The sequence below is a fragment of the Entelurus aequoreus genome, linkage group LG05 (genome assembly GCF_033978785.1).
Source record: "Entelurus aequoreus isolate RoL-2023_Sb linkage group LG05, RoL_Eaeq_v1.1, whole genome shotgun sequence".
NCBI lineage: Eukaryota > Metazoa > Chordata > Actinopteri > Syngnathiformes > Syngnathidae > Entelurus > Entelurus aequoreus.
The window spans coordinates 14,217,335-14,237,897 of NC_084735.1; the positions used below are offsets into that span (position 1 = coordinate 14,217,335).

At 36.3% G+C, this 20,563-nt stretch overlaps 1 protein-coding gene across 7 annotated transcripts in view; it reads right to left on the minus strand.

The window, feature by feature from the left end:
• Positions 1–20,563, minus strand: part of atp9b (ATPase phospholipid transporting 9B) — a 312,368-nt gene that overhangs the window by 263,159 nt on the left and 28,646 nt on the right. For all 7 annotated transcript variants that reach the window (XR_009826202.1, XM_062047159.1, XM_062047158.1 and 4 more), the window contains exons 3-8: positions 17,355–17,505; positions 14,711–14,824; positions 12,078–12,186; positions 7,472–7,530; positions 7,319–7,370; positions 4,762–4,856 (exon numbers count right to left, since the gene is read on the minus strand). Coding sequence is in view for 6 of the 7 variants with exons in the window: in XM_062047159.1 (XP_061903143.1) it covers positions 4,762–4,856; positions 7,319–7,370; positions 7,472–7,530; positions 12,078–12,186; positions 14,711–14,824; positions 17,355–17,505 (580 nt within the window). In the remaining variant the exon portion in view is untranslated. The remainder of the gene's footprint in view (positions 1–4,761; positions 4,857–7,318; positions 7,371–7,471; positions 7,531–12,077; positions 12,187–14,710; positions 14,825–17,354; positions 17,506–20,563) is intronic.

Here is a 20,563-nt window from a genome sequence, read left to right on the forward strand (position 1 = left end):
AGTGAAGTATATTCCGTACAATTGACCACTAAATGGTAACACCCGAATAAGTTTTTCAACTTGTTTAAGTTGATTCATTATACAGACATATACTATCATCATAATACAGTCATCACACAAGTTAATCATCAGAGTATATACCGTATTTCCTTGAATAGCCGCCGGGGCGCTAATTAATTTAAAACCTTCTGTCACTCCGGCGCTTACCAGAAGCCTGCGGAATGGGCAAGCATGCGCTAATTATTTTAAAACCTCTTCTCACTCCAGCGCTTACCTTATCATGAAAAGCACATTTAATAAAAAAAAAGTTATTATGGTCTTACCTTTAGGTATAAATGAAGTCCATGTGCAGCTCCTTTTGAAGAAAAGCATGGATAACTTGTTTATAGAAGTCCTCCTTATCTTTCTTCAGTTTTAAAAGTCTCTCTGTCTCGATGGAGATCTTCTTTTTAAGTATTACCTCCTGCTTTGATTGAAAATCCAGTTTAGAAAACTGTTTTATTTTAGATATGTAATCCTCCATGGTAAAAATGCAAGCAAACAATGGCTGCGCACTCTTGCTGCTTGTTGTCTTCTTCAGCAGCACCGGTCTTCTGCAGTACCAGCAGTTGCAAGAAAGATCACTAGCGCATTCTACCACCAGGAGGCGGGAGTCATTTAATGACTCATATTTGACCCGGCGGAAGTGCCAAGCATGTGCTAATTATTTTGCGAAACGAGTTTGACCCGGCTGTAATTCGAGGCATGCGAATATCATATTCCCGGCGCCAATTCAAGGAAATACGGTACATTGAATTATTTACATTATTTACAATATGGAAGGGGGGGGGGGACCACATGTCATCAGCATGCAACTGTGAATTGTTCCTGTTTGCGGATGACTCGGCCCTGCTGGCATCCGGCAAGGACAAGTCACAGGTGGAGAAAATCCTCAAAGCCGAACTCTGTAGAATTTGCACCTGACTCGCTGACAATAAACTATCTATACACTTTGGTAAAACTGACAATAAACTATCCATACACTTTGGTAAAACTGACAATAAACTATCCATACACTTTGGTAAAACTGACAATAAACTATCCATACACTTTGGTAAAACTGACAATAAACTATCCATACAATTAGGTAAAACTGACAATAAACTATCCATACACTTAGGTCAGGGGTGTCCAAAGTGAGGCCCGGGGGCCATTTGCGGCCCGGGGGCCATTGCAACATTTTCTTGTTACATTTCACCTGCTTGCTCTTTTATACCACTTTTTATGTTTTTAATTTTTTTCAATAGTATTTTTAAAATTACTATTGAAAAAAATTAAAAACATAAAAAGTGGTATAAAAGAGCAAGCAGGTGAAATGTAACAAGAAAATGTTGCAATGTTTACTCTAATAACACAAAGCTGCCATGCAGGTTTTTTCTTTCTTTAAAAAATAACAATGAATCAAAATCAAGTCGATGATCAGAGAGGCGAGCCTGCAGTCCGATAATACCCAATTTGTTTGTGGACAGGAAGACTACGGCATTCAATCTCCTTATGAAACAATCCGGTGGACAGATTCAACAGAGCTGCCGTATCTGCCGGCAAACTGCCGGTCTGAGCTAACAAACACAGCCGAGCAGTTAGAGTGTCCGCCCTGAGATGGGTAGGTCGTGAGTTCAAACCCCGGCCGAGTCATACCAAAGACTATAAAAATGGGAGCCATTACCTCCCTGCTTGGCACTCAGCATCAAGGGTTGAAATTGGGGGGTTAAATCACCAAAAATGATTCCGGTCGCGGCCACCGGGCCACCGGGGTTACCCATCATCATACCCCTCACCTCCCAGGGGGTGATCAAGGGTGATGGGTCAAATGCAGGGAAATAATTTCGCCACACCTAGTGTGTGTGAGACAATCATTGGTACTTTAACTTGGAAGAAAAAGTCCCATTCATTTCAATGGGAACTTCCTGGAAATTTGGGAATTTGGGGGAAAAGCGGGATTTATTTGAAAATGATTAATAGCATGAATGAGCTGAATTGGTTGGTGCTGTAATTGTTCAAATCGTTCAAGAAATGTTGAGTAGTAACAGTTTTTGAAAATGTTCACGTTTTTAAACCAACTTGGTTTTTTTGTCCTGACTAAGAGGAATTTTTTGACAGTGGACCGGTTGAAATGGGTTGGAAAATGTGAAAGGAGTCATCGCACTAAGGTTGGACATAAGGTTAGAAAAAAAACAGTAATTCCTGGACATTTGTTGAACGCGGAAAAATGGTTGTTTGAATTTCCAGGATGAGTCGAACGTGTTGAACTCATCACGGAAATCCATTCAGAATGGGGAAAATGTCACACAAAAACTGGGTTTTCTAGGAAATCCGGGAATTTGTTTTATATTTGTTCCGGAAAACCTGGAATTTTTTAAATTTGTCAAGGGAAGGCCCCCGATTCCCGAATAGGCTGAACAGTTTGAAGTTGGAACGGATTAAAAAAATCACAACCAAAAGCAATAAAATAGGTTCTCTCTCTGTTAAGGAGGAGCTGGGGGACCCTCAAATGCACACAACCAACAAAGAAACAAAATGGCTAAATAAAGGAATGATCGCGGTTAACATTATTATCATGGTATTGTTAAATGTGTTCAAAAAGTAAGAATACACTCACTTTAATTTTATTAACCAAGTTGTTGTTGTTTTTTTACTAACTACAAAAGCAGTGAACTTGTCACGTTGTGTAAATGGTAAATAAAAAGAGAATACAATGATTTGCAAATCCTTTTTAACTTATATTCAATTGAATAGACTGCAAAGACAAGATATTTCATGTTCACACTGAGAAACTTTTGTTATTTTTTGCAAATAATCATGAACTTAGAATTTAATGGCAGCAACACATTGCAAAAAAGTTGTCACAGGGGCATTTTACCACTGTGTTACATGGCCTTTCCTTTTAACAACACTCAGTAAAGGTTTGGGAACTGAGGAGACACATTTTTGAAGTGGAATTCTTTCCCATTCTTGCTTGATGTACAGCTTAAGTTGTTCAACAGTCTCCCTTCTCATATTTTAGCCTTCACACATTTTCAATGGGAGACAGGTCTGGACTGCAGGCAGGCCAGTCTAGTACCCGCACTCTTTTACTATGAAGATGGCAAAACCTGTATGTACCTTTCAGCATTAATGGTGCCTTCACAGATGCATACTTGCCAACCTTGAGACCTCCAATATCGGGAGGTGGTTGGGGGGGTGGGGGGGGGGGGCGTGGTTCGGCGGGGGCGTGGTTGGGGCGTGGCTAAGGGCGTGGTTAAGAGGAGAGTATATTTACAGCCAGAATTCACCAAATCAAGTATTTCATATATATATATATATATAATATATATATATATATATATATATATATATATATGTATGAAATACTTGACTTTCAGTGAATTCTAGCTATATATATTTTTTTATTTTATTTTTTATTTTATTATACATATAAATAAAAGACATACTTGAATTTCAGTGTTCTGCAGGCTATCCAGTAGGTGGCAGTATTGTCCTGTTTAAGAGTGTCACAACATTGCTGTTTACGGCAGACGAACTGCTTTACGGTAGACTAAACGTGACTGCTGTTGTTGTGTGTTGTTACCGCGCTGGGAGGACGTTAATGAAACTGCCTAACAATAAACCCACATAAGAAACCAAGAACTCTCTCTCCTTGTTGTGCACTCTACTCTCTAAAAGCCGTAGATGTTATGACGTCATTGGGCAGGCAAGCTGCTGGGAAAGCGGACGTGAGAACGGCTGTCCCCACTCAGGTCCGCATTGAGCTGGAGGGGGCGTGGCCTCCAGCTCCGGCTGAATACCGGGAGTTTGTCGGGAGAAAATCTCTGCCGGGAAGTTGTCGGGAGAGGCGCTGAATACCGGGATTCTCCCGCTAAAAACGGGAGGGTTGGCAAGTATGCAGATGTGTAAGTTACCCATGTCTTGGGCACTAATACACCCCCATACCATCACACATGCTGGCTTTTACACTTTGCGCCTAGAACAATCCTGATGGTTCTTTTCCTCTTTGGTCCGGAGGACACGACGTCCACAGTTTCCAAAAACAATTTGAAATGTGGACTCGTCAGACCACAGAACACTTTTCCACTTTGCATCAGTCCATCTTAGATGAGCTCGTGCCCAGCGAAGCCGGCTGCGTTTCTGGGTGTTGTTGATAAATGGCTTTCGCTTTACATAGTAGAGTTTTAACTTGCACTTACAGACGTAGTGACCAACAGTAGTTACTGACAGTGGTTTTCTGAAGTGTTCCTGAGCCCATGTGGTGATATCCTTTACACACTGATGTCGCTTTTTGATGCAGTACCGCCTGAGGGATCCAAGGTCACGGGCATTCAATGTTACGTGCAGTGATTTCCCCAGATTCTCTGAACCTTTTGATGATATTACACTTGTGCCAGCTTTTTTGAAACATGTTGCAGGCATCGAATTCCAAATGAGCTAATATTTGCAAAAAATAACGTTTTCCAGTTCGAATGTTAAATATCTTGTCTTGCAGTCTATTCAATTGAATATAAGTTGAAAAGACTTGATTCTGTTTTTATTTACTATTTACACAACGTGACAACTTCACTGCTTTTGGGGTTTGTATATATAGTGTCTGCGGAAAATTTAAAAAAGGCAGATACTGATTAAAAAAAAAAAAAAAAAGGCAGATACCGATATACTTCAAAATGGCAATAATTGGCGCAGATAATCGGTGGATCTCTAGAACAAAGCCTGATTGTGTTGCTGGCGTACCCCGACTGCTGGAAGCCTCTGCGTGCAGCCGACAGCCACTTTCAGCTTCCAGTCCGTTTCTCCGTCCAGCTGGTCGGTCCTGATGAAGCACGCTCCTGGAAGATCAGGGGAAAAGTCACTTTCTCATCGAGTATACATGTCTAATTTCTAGTCAAAACATCTAAACAAACTTAATACAAGTCAAAATCCCCTGAATACTGATTTTTTAGTGAGACCTAAGAACTTGTTTTTCGGCAATAGATCTTCTGAAGAAAAAAAATGACAACTTTTGAGCCCAAAACACAAGACTTCACAATACTAGTTAAGTATAGCAAATTAATACATTTTAATTGCTAATTTCAAGATCACATTTGAAGGGGAACTGCACTTTTTGGGGGAATTTTGCCTGTCGTTCAGCATCATTATGAGAGATATGACGATAGATGTTTTGTTTTTTTGCATTCTAAATAATAAATAATTGCGATCAAAAGTCCACTTACCATGGAGCCTTTAAAAGTCGCTTTATTCTGCCTATAAAGCCCTTAAAAAATATCCAAACACCTCCATTAAGGTTTTATAGACATGATGTAAGTATATATGTAATGTAGTAACATTTATAATAACATGTAATATATATATTATGTAATTATATATGTAGTATCTAGTAACATTCATAATAACATGTAATTTATACATGATGGAAGTATATATGTCATGTAATAACATTCATAATAACATGTAATATATACATGATGTTAGTATATGTCATGTAGTAACATTCATAATAACATGTAATATATACATGATGTAAGTATATGTCATGTAGTAACATTCATAATAACATGTAATATATACATGATGTAAGTATATATGTCATGTAGTAACATTCATAATAACATGTAATATATACATGATGTAAGTATGTATGTCATGTAGTAACATTCATAATAACATGTAGTATATACATGATGTAAGTATATATGTCATGTAGTAACATTTATAATAACATGTAATATATACATGATGTAAGTATATATGTCATGTAGTAACATTCATAATAACATGTAGTATATACATGATGTAAGTATATATGTCATGTAGTAACATTCATAATAACATGTAATATATACATGATGGAAGTATATATGTCATGTAGTAACATTTATAATAACATGTAATATATACATGATGTAAGTATATATGTCATGTAGTAACATTCATAATAACATGTAGTATATACATGAGGAAAGTATATATGTCATGTAGTAACATTCATAATAACATGTAATATATACATGATGTAAGTATATATGTCATGTAGTAACATTCATAATAACATCTAGTATATACATGATGTAAGTATATATGTCATGTAGTAACATTTATAATAACATGTAATATATACATGATGTAAGTATATATGTCATGTAGTAACATTCATAATAACATGTAGTATATACATGATGTAAGTATATATGTCATGTAGTAACATTCATAATAACATGTAGTATATACATGATGTAAGTATATATGTCATGTAGTAACATTCATAATAACATGTAGTATGTACATGATGGAAGTATATATGTCATGTAGTAACATTCATAATAACATGTAGTATGTACATGATGTAAGTATATATGTCATGTAGTAACATTTATAGTAACATGTAATATATACATGATGTAAGTATATATGTCATGTAGTAACATTCATAATAACATGTAATATATACATGATGTAAGTATATATGTCATGTAGTAACATTCATAATAACATGTAGTATATACATGATGGAAGTATATATGTCATGTAGTAACATTTATAATAACATGCAATGTTTACGTAATTTTAAGCAAAATGCATCACAAAGTTCGCTTTTTTTAACAAAACTGATTATTACTCACTGCAGACTTCATGAGAGCCAACAAACATAATAAAGCATCACATACTGTACAAGGTCTGCTGTCATTAGGCTGCCGACTGCTAGGATGTTCATATATTCCTATTTAGATGAAGAATGACTCAATCCTTGCCAAGAAAGGGAGGCGGAACCAAGCGTCTTTAAAAAAAAAAAAAAGTACCAACGATTATCACACACATACTTGGTGTGGCGAAATTATTCGTGGCAGAGCAGGGATGGTACTCCACAAAACTGATGGACGCCTGCCGGTATTTGACAGGGAGGGCGGAGGGCGGCCATAAAGGGGTTAAGTACGATGGGAAACATTAAGACGGGGTGGATGATTCATGCTTCTCGGCAGTGTGAGAGACAAATATGTGCCTATGCGTGTCCAAGGCATGAAGACGTCAACAACTCCCCTCTGAGATTAATGGCCACCACAAGCATTTCCCCTCATTGATGAGTTACAATTTGCTCCGTCCGTCGCCCCCGACGACGTGATATAAACCATATCAAGCGCAGGCTGGCCTCGTCTGACCGGCCAGGAGGACGCACAAAGGATCCTGTTCAGGATCCACTGGTTTGTTCCGTCTCCCGCGTTTATCTCCGCGTTACGGCGGGGCGGAACGCTGCATTTGGTCGGATTTCAAGCCGGCGCGCCGGGTCAACGCTCACCGTTTTTCTCAGACGTCCTCATGAATATCATGTCTGCGGGAATCCTTTGGTTCTACAAAAAAAACAGTTTGGGGTTTTTGAGTGCGGTCACTAAAGCCATTCCAATCTTGCTGAATAATTGAACAAAGTCACCAGAGGGTGAGGATGGGTCACCTTCTCCACGATGATCAGGTCTCCAACTTGTATGTCCGAGCTCTTCACCTGGATTTTACCTGCGTAAGAAAACAAGGACTTCATAGTCAACGATTATCTCAACCATCAGTCGACTAATCGGCTTCGGCCCCGTTTACGCTGCACACCCGATCGAATTTGTTTGCCCTCAAGTGACACAGATCTGATTTTGTTGCCAGTCACAACTCTCCAATGTGCTAAATTCTGATCTTTTGGCATCACATTTGAGTACCGGTAAGTCCTGAATCCCATTGGAATCTCTTCTGGGGTTTTTTCGCAATGCGACCCGAACGTTACATTTCGTCAGCTTTGGGCGCCGGAAAGACAAACTTTTGGAGTCCATTTTGCCGCCGTACACCTCAGCACTTGTCCTATACCAAGTTATATGACTGTCAATCTTTTTTAAAACATTTTTAAACTCATTTTGAAACCGTTAACCTCAGAGTAATGTAACTTGGTATTTGACGTCTATGGTTAGTATATGTCATTGTTAAAGGCCTACTGAAATGAATTTTTTTTATTTAAACTGGGATAGCAGATCTATTCTATGTGTCATACTTGATCATTTCGCGATATTGCCATATTTTTGCTGAAAGGATTTAGTATAGAACAACGACGATAAAGATCGCAACTTTTGGTATCTGATAAAAAAAGGCTTGCCCCTACCGGAAGTAGCGTGACGTAGTCAGTTGAACATATACGCAAAGTTCCCTATTGTTTACAATGATGGCCGCATGAAGTGAGAGAGATTCGGACCGAGAAAGCGACAATTTCCCCATTAATTTGAGCGAGGATGAAAGATTTGTGAATGAGTAAAGTGCAAGTGAAGGACTAGTGGGGAGTTGAAGCTATTCAGATAGGGAAGATGCTGTGAGAGCCGGGGGTGACCTGATATTCAGCTGGGAATGACTACAACAGTAAATAAACACAAGACATATATATACTCTATTAGCCACAACACAACCAGGCTTATATTTAATATGCCACAAATTAATCCTGCATAAAAACACCTACGTGTTTGTTATGCTAGCTCCTAGCTCCTCTGCTAGCTCCTAGCTCCATAGAACGCGCCAATACAATTCAAACACCTGATCAACACACACAATCACTCAGCCCAAAAGACCGTTCACCTAACCCAAGGTTCATAAAGCTTATATATTTTGAAAAAGTTACGTACGTGACGCGCAAATACGGTCAAGCTATCAAATGTTTAGCAGCCAAGGCTGCATACTCACGGTACCTGGTATTCAGCTGGGAATGACTAAAACAGTAAATAAACACAAGACATATATTTACTCTATTAGCCACAACACAACCAGGCTTATATTTAATATGACACAAATTAATCCTGCATAAAAACACCTACGTCTTTGTTATGCTAACTCCTAGCTCCTATGCTAGCTCCTAGCTCCATAGAACACGCCAATACAATTCAAACACCTGATCAACACACACAATCATTCAGCCCAAAAGACCGTTCACCTAACCCAAGGTTCATAAAGCTTATATATTTAAAAAAAGTTACGTACATACGCTAAAAAAAAGTTGCGCACATACGGTCAAGCGATCAAATGTTTAGAAGCCAAAGCTGCATACTCACGGTAGCACGTCTGCGTCTTTGTCATCCAAATCAAAGTAATCCTGGTAAGAGTCTGTGTTGTCCCAGTTCTCTACAGGCGTCTGTGTATCGAAGTCAAAAGTCCTCCTGATTAGAGTCTCTGTTATCCGAGTTCTTCCATCTTGACTGCATCTTTCGGGAATGTAAACAAAGACACGCCGGCTGTGTACTGTTGTTGCTGACTTCGTTCGAAAAATACGTCCGTTTCGCACCGACAACTTTCTTCTTTGCTTGCTCAGCTTCTTTCTCCATAATGCAATGAACATAATTGCAACAGATTCACGAACACAGATGTCCAGAATACTGTGGAATTATGAAATGAAAACAGAGCTTTTTTGTATTGTATTCAATGGGGAAGGCATACCTCTGTTCCCCGGGCTACGTCACGCGCATACGTCATCCTCAGAAGCGTTTCAAACCGGAAGTTTAGCGGCAAATTTCAAATGTCACTTTATAAGTTAACCCGGCCGTATTGGCATGTGTTATAATGTTAAGATTTCATCATTGATATATAAACTATCAGACTGCGTGGTCGGTAGTAGTGGGTTTCAGTAGGCCTTTAACATGCTAACATTAGCATGCAAAATGCTTTTTTTGGCCTATTTTTACGCCGTACATGTCATAGTCATATAACTTGGTACTTTACACATGCTAGCTGTTAGCATGCTAGCTTTATTTTTGTTTTGTTTTTTTACAAATTTTGCCACTGTTTACCCCAGAGTTCTATAACTTGGTATTTGACGCAGCACGGTGGCAGAGGGGTTAGTGCGTCTGCCTCACAATACGAAGGTGCTGAGTAGTCTGGGGTTCAATTCCGGGCTCTGGATCTTTCTGTGTGGAGTTTGCATGTTCTCCCCGTGACTGCGTGGGTTCCCTCCGGGTACTCCGGCTTCCTCCCACCTCCAAAAACATGCACCTGGGGATAAGTTGATTGGCAACACTAAAATTGGCCCTAATGTGTGAATGTGAGTGTGAATGTTGTCTGTCTATCTGTGTTGGCCCTGCGATGAGGTGGCGACTTGTCCAGGGTGTACCCCGCCTTCCGCCCGATTGTAGCTGAGATAGGCTCCAGCGCCCCCCGCGACCCCGAAGGGAATAAGCGGTAGAAAATGGATGGATGGATGGTATTCGACGTCTACATTTAGTATATGTCGATGTTAACATTAGCATGCCAGCATTAGCTTTTTTGGCCCATTTTGCCGCCACCTCAGAGTCATGTAACTTGGTACTTTACACATGCTAACTGTTAGCATGCTAGCGTTTTTTTTAGCTAATTTTACATTCATAAGTCTCCAAATCGAGTTCGATAATTTGGTATTTGACGTCTACGGTTAGTATATGTCAATATGTTATGTCAACATGTTAATGCTTAATGCTAACTGTTAGCATGCTAGCGTTTTTTTTAAGCTAATTTTACATTCATAAGTCTCCAAATCGAGTTCTATAATTTGGTATATGACGTCTATGGTTAGTATATGTCAATATGTTATGTCAATATGTTAATGCTTAATGCTAACTGTTAGCATGCTATCTTTCTTTTAAGCTAATTTTACATTCATAAGTCTCCAAATATGGCAATGTTGACATGTTAACATTAGCTTTTTTGGCCCATTTTGCCGCCGTACACCTCAGAGTCATGTAACTTGGTACTTTACACATGCTAACTGTTGGCATGCTAGCGTGTTTTTTAAGCTAATTTTACATTCATAAGTCTCCAAATCGAGTTCGATAATTTGGTATTTGACGTCTACGGTTAGTATATGTCAATATGTTATGTCAACATGTTAATGCTTAATGCTAACTGTTAGCATGCTAGCTTTCTTTTAAGCTAATTTCACATTCATAAGTCTCCAAATATGGCAATGTTGACATGTTAACATTAGCTTTTTTAGCCCATTTTGCCGCCGTACACCTCAGAGTCATGTATCTTGGTACTTTACACATGCTAACTGTTAGCATGCTAGCGTTTTTTTTAAGCTAATTTGACATTCATAAGTCTCCAAATCGAGTTCGATAATTTGGTATATGTCAATATGTTATGTCAACATGTTAAAGCTTAATGCTAACTGTTAGCATGCTAGCGTTTTTTTAAGCTAATTTTACATTTAAAAGTCTCCAAATATGGTATTTGACGTCTACGGTTAGTATATGTCAATGTTGACATGTTAACATTAGCTTTTTTGGCCCATTTTGCCACCGTACACCTCAGAGTCATATAACTTGGTACTTTACACATGCTATCTGTTAGCATACTAGCTTTAAATTTTTTTTTTTTTTTTAACGAATTTTGCCACTGTTTACCCCAGAGTTCTATAACATGGTATTTGACGTCTACGGTTAGTATATGTCGATGGTAACATTAGCATGCCAGCATTAGCTTTTTTGGCCCATTTTGCCGCCGTACACCTCAGAGTCATGTAACTTGGTACTTTACACACGCTAACTGTTAGCATGCTAGCGTTTTTTTAAGCTAATTTTACATTCATAAGTCTCCAAATTGTGTCATTTTGTACTTGTCGCATTCTAACTGTCGGCAGGCCAACGTTAGCATTTCAGTTTGTCAGTGGCTTGCACATGTCCTGGCTTTTCTCCAAAAAATTGCATATTTGAGTCGATCTGTGGCCTCTGGATAGGACACAGGCTCTTAGAAAGCCCGATGACGTAAGTGCCGTCTGTTGTCGTGAGCCGACGACAACAATCGGTCTCGTGTTTATCGCTTCAATATCCCCTGGAAAGTCTTGAGGGCCGGCCTAAAAGGTGTGATGGTGCAGAGATACCACACGGGGGGATTGAGGCAGGCCATCTTAGCTCACGCCGTCTCAGGGAGGTAAAAATCGATGCAATTACGGCGAGAGGTACGACTTGTGTTACAAGAGCGGGCCGGTAATTGCACGGGGGAGGGCTCGATTAAACCGGGGAGTATCCGTTATCATAATGTCAGCAAACAGTTGTCCCGCCCCCGTCACTCACCGCGCAGCGTCAGCTTGCTGTAGAGCTGCGAGTTCATTTCTTTGTCCCGCCGGTGGCGCCGCACCTCGTCCACGGCCTCGCGCACCATGGTGACGGCCAGCACGAAGCCCTGAAAGGAGTCAGACACCAGGGCTTTCAGACTCTAAATGGGAATTGAATCGGTCGCAACTGGACTCTTGAAATTGTTACAAATCCAAACTTTGTCCACTTTTGATCATTTGCATTTTAAAAAACAATATAAAGATTTTTTTTTTAACCTTTAGGGCTCCCCTCAAGTTTGGCATGGGAAGGGTCTCAGTCATAAAAATTTAAAAAATAAGTCATATATAATTATTTATTTTTATTTCAATGCTTAAATCTCGAGGTCAACTTCAGATCTGTTTGTTGATATAAAGTTTTATGCCCTTTTTATTAAATAAATCCATGTTTTTTTATGGCTAACCCACACAATATGCAATATTTACCCCCAAAAATGTTATTGTAGTCTTAAATAGCTCAATAATTCATAACATTGATTTTATATTAATATAAACATTAATATTTTTGAGCAATAACAGTTTAAAAAAATGATTATGGATTTAAAAGGGCCCCCAATCATAAAAGTGTTAAAATAAGTCATACATGATTTTCACTTTTAACACTTAAATCTCGAGATCACTTCAGATCTATTTGTTGATATAACATTTTTTTTATGTTTTATGCCTTTTTTTATTAAAGAAATCCATGTTTTTTATGGCGAACCCACAAAATATGCAATATTTACCCCCAATAAATGTTTCAAAGTGGAATATTTGATGTGAAGTTTTTGTAGTCTTAAATATTCATAACATTGATTTTATATTAATATAAAAAATAATATTATTTGAGCAATAACAGTTAAAAAAAAATCTTATGGATTTAAAAGGGCCCCCAATCAAAAAAGTGTTAAAAATAAGTCATACATATATTTTTTTACTTTCAAAACTTAAATCAACCTTGGAAAAGTTTTTTTATTGGCAAACACACAAAAAAATGCAATATTTTCCTCAAAAATATTTTATTCATAAATAGCTCAATAATTCATAACATTGATTTTACCTCAATATTGTTTGAGCAATAACAGTTTAAAAAAAATATTAGGATTAAAAAGGGCCACCCTCATAAAAGTGTTAAAATAGGTCATACATGATTTTATTTTCACTTTTAACACTTGAATCTCGAGATCAACTTCAGATCTATTTGTTATGTTTTATGCCTTTTTTATTAATTACTTATTTATTATGTTTTTTTATAGCTAACCCCCAAATATGCAATATTTACCCCAAAAAAATGTTTTAAAGTGGAATATTTGATGTGAAGTTATTGTAGCCTTAAGTAGCTCAATAATTCATAACATTGATTTTAATATTAATATAAAAAATAATATTTTTGAGCAATAACCGTTAAAAAAAATCTAAAGGATTCAAAAGGGCCCCCAATCATAAAAGTGTTTAAAATAAGTCATACATTATTTTTTTTTATACTTTCAACCCTTAAATCAACCTTGGAAAAGTTTTTTTATTGGCAAACACACAAAATATGCAATATTTTCCTCAAAAATATTTTAAAGTGGAAGATTTGATGTGAAGTAATTGTAGCCGTTAATAGCTCAATAATGCATAACATTGATTTTACCTCATTATTATTATTTGAGCAATAACAGTTAAAAAAATTATTAGGATTCAAAAGAGCCCCACTTATAAAAGTGAAAAATATTTCAAAGTGGAATATTTGGCGTGAAGTAATTGTAGCCTTAAATAGGTCAATAATTCATATAAACATTGATTTTAACTCTATTTTTTTAGCAATAACAGTTAAAAAAAATTATAATTCTCAGGGATTTAAAAGGGCCCCCGATCATAAAAGTGTTAAAAATAAGTCAAACATTTATTTTTATTTTTTTAAACTTTCAACACTTAAATCTCAAGATAAACCTTTGATCTATTTAATTCGTTTTTTTGGTTTCATTTTTTTAATGACAAACACAAAATGTGCAAAAACCTACACATTTTTTTTGTGGGTTTTTTTGTTTCAGTTTTTTAATGGCAAACACACAAAATATGCAATATTTTCCTCAAAAATTATTTTAAAGCGGAATATTTGATGTGAAGTAATTGTAATTTTGTTTTTAAAATGACAGTTAAAAACAAAATCCCCCCCAAAAATTCTCAGGGATCCAAAACGGCCCCACTCATAGAAGTGTTCAAATTAAATCATACAATATTTTTATTTGTTTAACTTTCAACCCTTAAATCTCTAAATTTACTTCAGATCTGTGTGTCGATCATACAGTATGTTTATTGTATATATATATTTTTTTGTTTTTGTTTTACACCCTTTTTCTCAATGAAAAGAAACAGAATTTGATGTGAAGTAATTGCAACCTTCAAAGGGTCAATAATTCATAACATTGATTTTGATTCATTATTATTTTTTGAGCAACGACAGCTTCAAAGCCTGCATGGCAGCTTTTCTTATTAGGGTCACCTTTGCAACTCTTTCTCGTCAAATCTCCCCTGAATGCTCTTTTGAACTAATAATTAGTGCACGACCGGGCATCAGTTCCCAAAGTGACAAAAGCCAGGGTGCAAAAATCAAGGTGACTTGGGATTTACCAGCGGCGCCCAGTAGGTGTACAAGTATCCGATCTTCAGCGACGGCACAAACTGTGAGCAGGACACCACCAGGAAGTAGAGATTGAGGAAGAACTTGAACTGCTGGTAGAGAACCTGAGGAGAACAAAAATAACCGTTTGAAACCGGCGTCCTCTGCAGTGGACGTTAAGGGTTTGAATAATGTTATTGGGCTTTTTTAAAACGTTGCCGTGGCAATGCTGGTGCTTCAGGCGGCTTATAAGGTTTGATGTGTTGAAGCGCAACGTTTTTCCTCCCACATAGTGGAAAGTTTGCGGGGAGTTTGGCGCCGACAGCACGCAAAAAGTCTTCCTCTGAGACGCCAGTGGGCTCGAGGAGGTTTAGGACAGGCTTACTTACAACAAGGAGCGCTTGATTTGCTCACCCTAACCCGCCGAGAGCACATTATATGAACTTTTGCCTCATTGGAGGGTTTTTTTCCCCAAACCGTGAGATGTAATATACTGTTTAATGTTATCGGATTTATCGGTATGATGTCATAATTCCTCATTCATCATGCACCCCGAAGGATTGCTATCTATCTAGCTATCTATATCTATATCTATATCTATATCTATATATATATATATATATATATATATATATATATATATATCTATCTACATTTATATATATATATCTACATTTATATATAAATACCTACATATATCTACATATATATATATACATACATACATATATACGTATATATATACATATATATACATACATATACATATACATATATACATACATACATATATATATATATATACACATATATACATACATATACATATATATATATATATACATACATACATATATACGTATATATATACATATATATACATACATATACATATACATATATACATACATACATATATATATATATATACACATATATACATACATATACATATATACATACATATACATACATACACATATACATACCGTAATTTCCGGACTATAAGCCGCACCAGCTAAATTTAGGGGAAAATACGGATTGCTCCATATATAAGCCGCACCCGACTATAAGCCGCAGGGTTTTGATGTGTAATTACCGTAGTATATAGGGGTTCCTGCTACCACGAAGGGGATTGTCGGGACAGAGATGACTGTTTGGGAACGCAAAGCGTCCCATTTATTAACAATAAATCTTTCAATCATTCAATCAAACTTTCACATCTTTGACATGGCGAACAGCATTCGTGCAGAGTACAAATAATACAACGGTGCAAAGTAATACAAAGTGCTCGCCTGTACGTTATCAAAATAACCAGCCTACCGGTATATGAAAAGTCAGTCTTTAATCATTGTGTCATCGTCTTCCTCCTGCGTACTAAAACCACCGAAATCCTCTTCGTCGGTGTCGGAGAAGAACAGGCTGTAAATAAGCCGCACCGTTGTATAAGCTGCAGGGACCAGAACGAGGGGAAAAAGTAGCGGCTTATAGTCCGGAAATTACGGTATATACAGTATATATATATATATATATATATATATATATATATATATATATATATATATATATATATATATATATATATATATATATATAGCCTATACACATATATTATTTCAATGGATAATAATACAATTGAATATTAAGAATATGTGAAAGTTCTTGTTAAATTCCATGACGACCTTAAAGTTATGTAATCAATCAGAAATATCAAGCAGCTAAAATGCGCCAAACATGGATAAGTGCAGGGATATTTTTATTTATATATAATATCCACATAGTTCAGTGTGCAGGTTGCGTTATGCGTGACCATGTGTGCATTGTTTTTTGTTTTTTTTCACCATGACTAGGGAAGGTTATCTTAATTGGGTCATATAAGTAAACGCTGTCCTGAATTTCAAAGCACAAATGATGGTCGTGGACCCGAACTACCTAATTTGTCCACAAGATTGTGACAAAGTAGCCGTAATAATATTGTCGGATGTCTAAAATTTTTATTGTTTTCTTTTTTTTTTTAAAGTGGAGCCTTACTTTACGTACGTTGGAGTGTTTTCACCAAGAAGTAGTTTGGCCGAGTCCGCTCTCAGTGCTGCTGGAGTGATTGCCAAGTGTGACGTCACACGCGACCCGGCTACGGTAGGGTTTCACGTGAATCGGTGCCCAGTAGGACTGGCGTATTATTGCCGGGCTAACTGCTGAGTCACATGACCATCCCGAGGAAGGGAGAGGGAGCAGCTTTCAGGTGGAATTTACGACGCCATTCCTCAGCGCGCGTCCGAGGGCTTCAGCTAATGGGCTCCTTACCGTTCTGTTAATCTAAGGTCACTTTTTGAATAATGCTTGTAATAATGAGACGCCCGGATCAATAGCGAGCAAGTCTTAATGAACCCCCTGACCTTTAGGTGGCGGTGTAAGAGCGCACACCGCTCAACTCAATTTGTGCGCGTTTAATAATTCAAACGTTCCCTGCTGGCGGGAATATCTACGTCTGTAATAGGCAGTTGACATTTTATGGCTTAGGGAGTGAGTGACCCTCCTAATTATGGCAACAACCCTTTTCTAATAAGTAACACTGATCTGAGAGAGACAAAATTTGTGCATAAGCGTAAAAAAAAAAAGGTGCGCTAGGTGAGAAAAGACCAGATACAAACTCACCCCTGGCACAAAGGTGAGGACGTTGTACTTCTGGTTGTGGATGGAGTTCTTGGGGAACTTCTCTTCGCATTTCTCCGGGCGGCCCAGCCAGACGGTGCGGGCCTTCAGCTCCTTCTTCCGCCGGCACATGCGGGCGAGCAACTCGCAGCAGCTGCGTGCGACAAGACAAGCGGCACAACGTGATTGGGCATGAATGGCCAAAAACTAAATTGACCGGATGATATATTGACCTGCACAATTATTGCCGATGCACGATATTATTATTTTGAGACCAAATTAACCACTGAATAATAATGCAAGTATACCCTTTCAAATGTAGAATAGAATAGAATAGAATAGAAAGTACTTTATTGATCCCTGGGGGAAATTCAGCACCACAGTTCGCTCACAATAAACAATAAACAATTAGGTATTTTTACATGTGAATAACATAAATACAGTCTATAATACAGCATTATTCACATGTGAATAATATAAATACAGTCTATTATACAGCATTATTCACATGTAAATAACATAAATACAGTCTATTATACAGCATTATTCACATGTGAATAATATAAATACAGTCTATTATACAGCATTATTCACATGTGAATAATATAAATACAGTCTATTATACAGCATTATTCACATGTGAATAATATAATACAGTCTATTATACAGCATTATTCACATGTGAATAATACAAATACAGTCTATTATACAGCATTATTCACATGTGAATAACATAAAATACAATCTATTATAGTCCAGTGGTTCCCAACCACCGTGGACCGATTGGTACCGGGCCGCTCAAGAAAAAAAAAAAATTAAAAAAATAAAATAAAAAATGTTTTTATTTTTTATTAAATCAACATAAAAAACACAATATATACATTATATATCAATATAGATCAATACAATCTGCAGGGATACAGTCCGTAAGCACACATGATTGTATTTGTTTATGACAACAACAAAAAAATAAAAATAAAAATAAAAATACCATAACCCCCCCCCGGTCCGTGGGACAAATTTTCAAGCGTTGACCGGTCAGCAGCTACAAAAAGGTTGGGGACCACTGTATTATACAGCATTATTCACATGTAAATAACATAAATACAGTCTATTATACAGCGTTATTCACATGTGAATAACATAAATACGGTCTATTATACAGAATTTTTCACATGTGAATAACATAAATACAGTCTACTATACAGCATTACTTACATGTGAATAACATAAATACAGTCTATTATACAGCATTATTCACATGTGAATAACATAAATACAGTCTATTATACAGCATTATTCACATGTGAATAACATAAATACAGTCTATTATACAGCATTATTCACATGTGAATAACAAATACAGTCTATTATACAGCATTATTCACATGTGAATAACATAAATACAGTCTATTATACAGCGTTATTCACATGTGAATAATATAGTCTATTATACAGCATTATTCACATGTGAACAACATAAATACGGTCTATTATACAGCATTTTTCACATGTGAATAACATAAATACAGTCTATTAGACAGCATTACTCACATATGAGTAACATAAATACAGTCTATTATGCAACATTAGTCACAACATAAATACAGTCTATTATACAGCATTATTCACATGTGAATAACATAAATCTATTATAGTCCAGTGGTTCCCAACCACTGTGGACCGATTGGTACCGGGCCGCTCAAGAAAAAAACATTTTTAAAAAATAAAATAAAAAATGTTTTTATTTTTTATTAAATCAACATAAAAAACACAATATATACATTATATATCAATATAGATCAATACAATCTGCAGGGATACAGTCCGTAAGCACACATGATTGTATTTGTTTATGACAACAACAAAAAAATAAAAATTTTCAAGCGTTGACCGGTCAGCAGCTACAAAAAGGTTGGGGACCACTGTATTATACAGCATTATTCACATGTAAATAACATAAATACAGTCTATTATACAGCATTATTCACATGTGAATAACATAAATACGGTCTATTATACAGCATTTTTCACATGTGAATAACATAAATACAGTCTACTATACAGCATTACTTACATGTGAATAACAAATACAGTCTATTATACAGCATTATTCACATGTGAATAACATAAATACAGTCTATTATACAGCATTATTCACATGTGAATAACAAATACAGTCTATTATACATCATTATTCACATGTGAATAACATAAATACAGTCTATTATACAGCATTATTCACATGTGAATAATATAAATAGTCTATTATACAGCATTATTCACATGTGAATAACATAAATACGGTGTATTATACAGCATTTTTCACATGTGAATAACATAAATACAGTCTATTAGACAGCATTACTCACATATGAGTAACATAAATACAGTCTATTATACAACATTAGTCACATGTGAATAGCATAAATACAGTCTATTATACAGCATTATTCACATGTGAATAACAGTCTATTATACCGCATTATTCACATGTGAATAACATAAATAGTCTATTATACAGCATTATTCACATGTGACTAACATACATACAGTCTATTATACAGCATTATTCACATGTGAATAATATACAGTCTATTATACAGCATTACTCACATATGAGTAACATAAATACAGTCTATTATACAGCATTAGTCACATGTGAATAACATAAATACAGTCTATTATACAGCATTACTTACATATGAATAACATAAATACAGTCTATTATACAGCATTATTCACATGTGAATAACATAAATAGTCTATTATATAGCATTATTCCCCTGTGAATAACATAAATACAGTCTATAATACAGCATTATTCACATGTGAATAACATAAATACAGTCCATTATACAGCATTATTCACATGTGAATAATATAAATACAGTCTATTACACAGCATTATTCACATGTGAATAACAAATAGTCTATTATGCAGCATTATTCACATGTGAATAACATAAATACAGTCTTTTATACAGCATTATTCACATGTGAATAATATAAATACAGTCTATTATACAGCATTATTCACAAGTGAATAACAAATACAGTCTATTATACAGCATTATTCACATGTGAATAATATAAATACAGTCTATTATACATATAAGTACAGTCAAAAAGGAACATGCATTATACAGTCGATGGCTGTCGGGAGGAAGGACAAGGTAATGAACTTGTGTTTCTCCTACATTTTAACATTG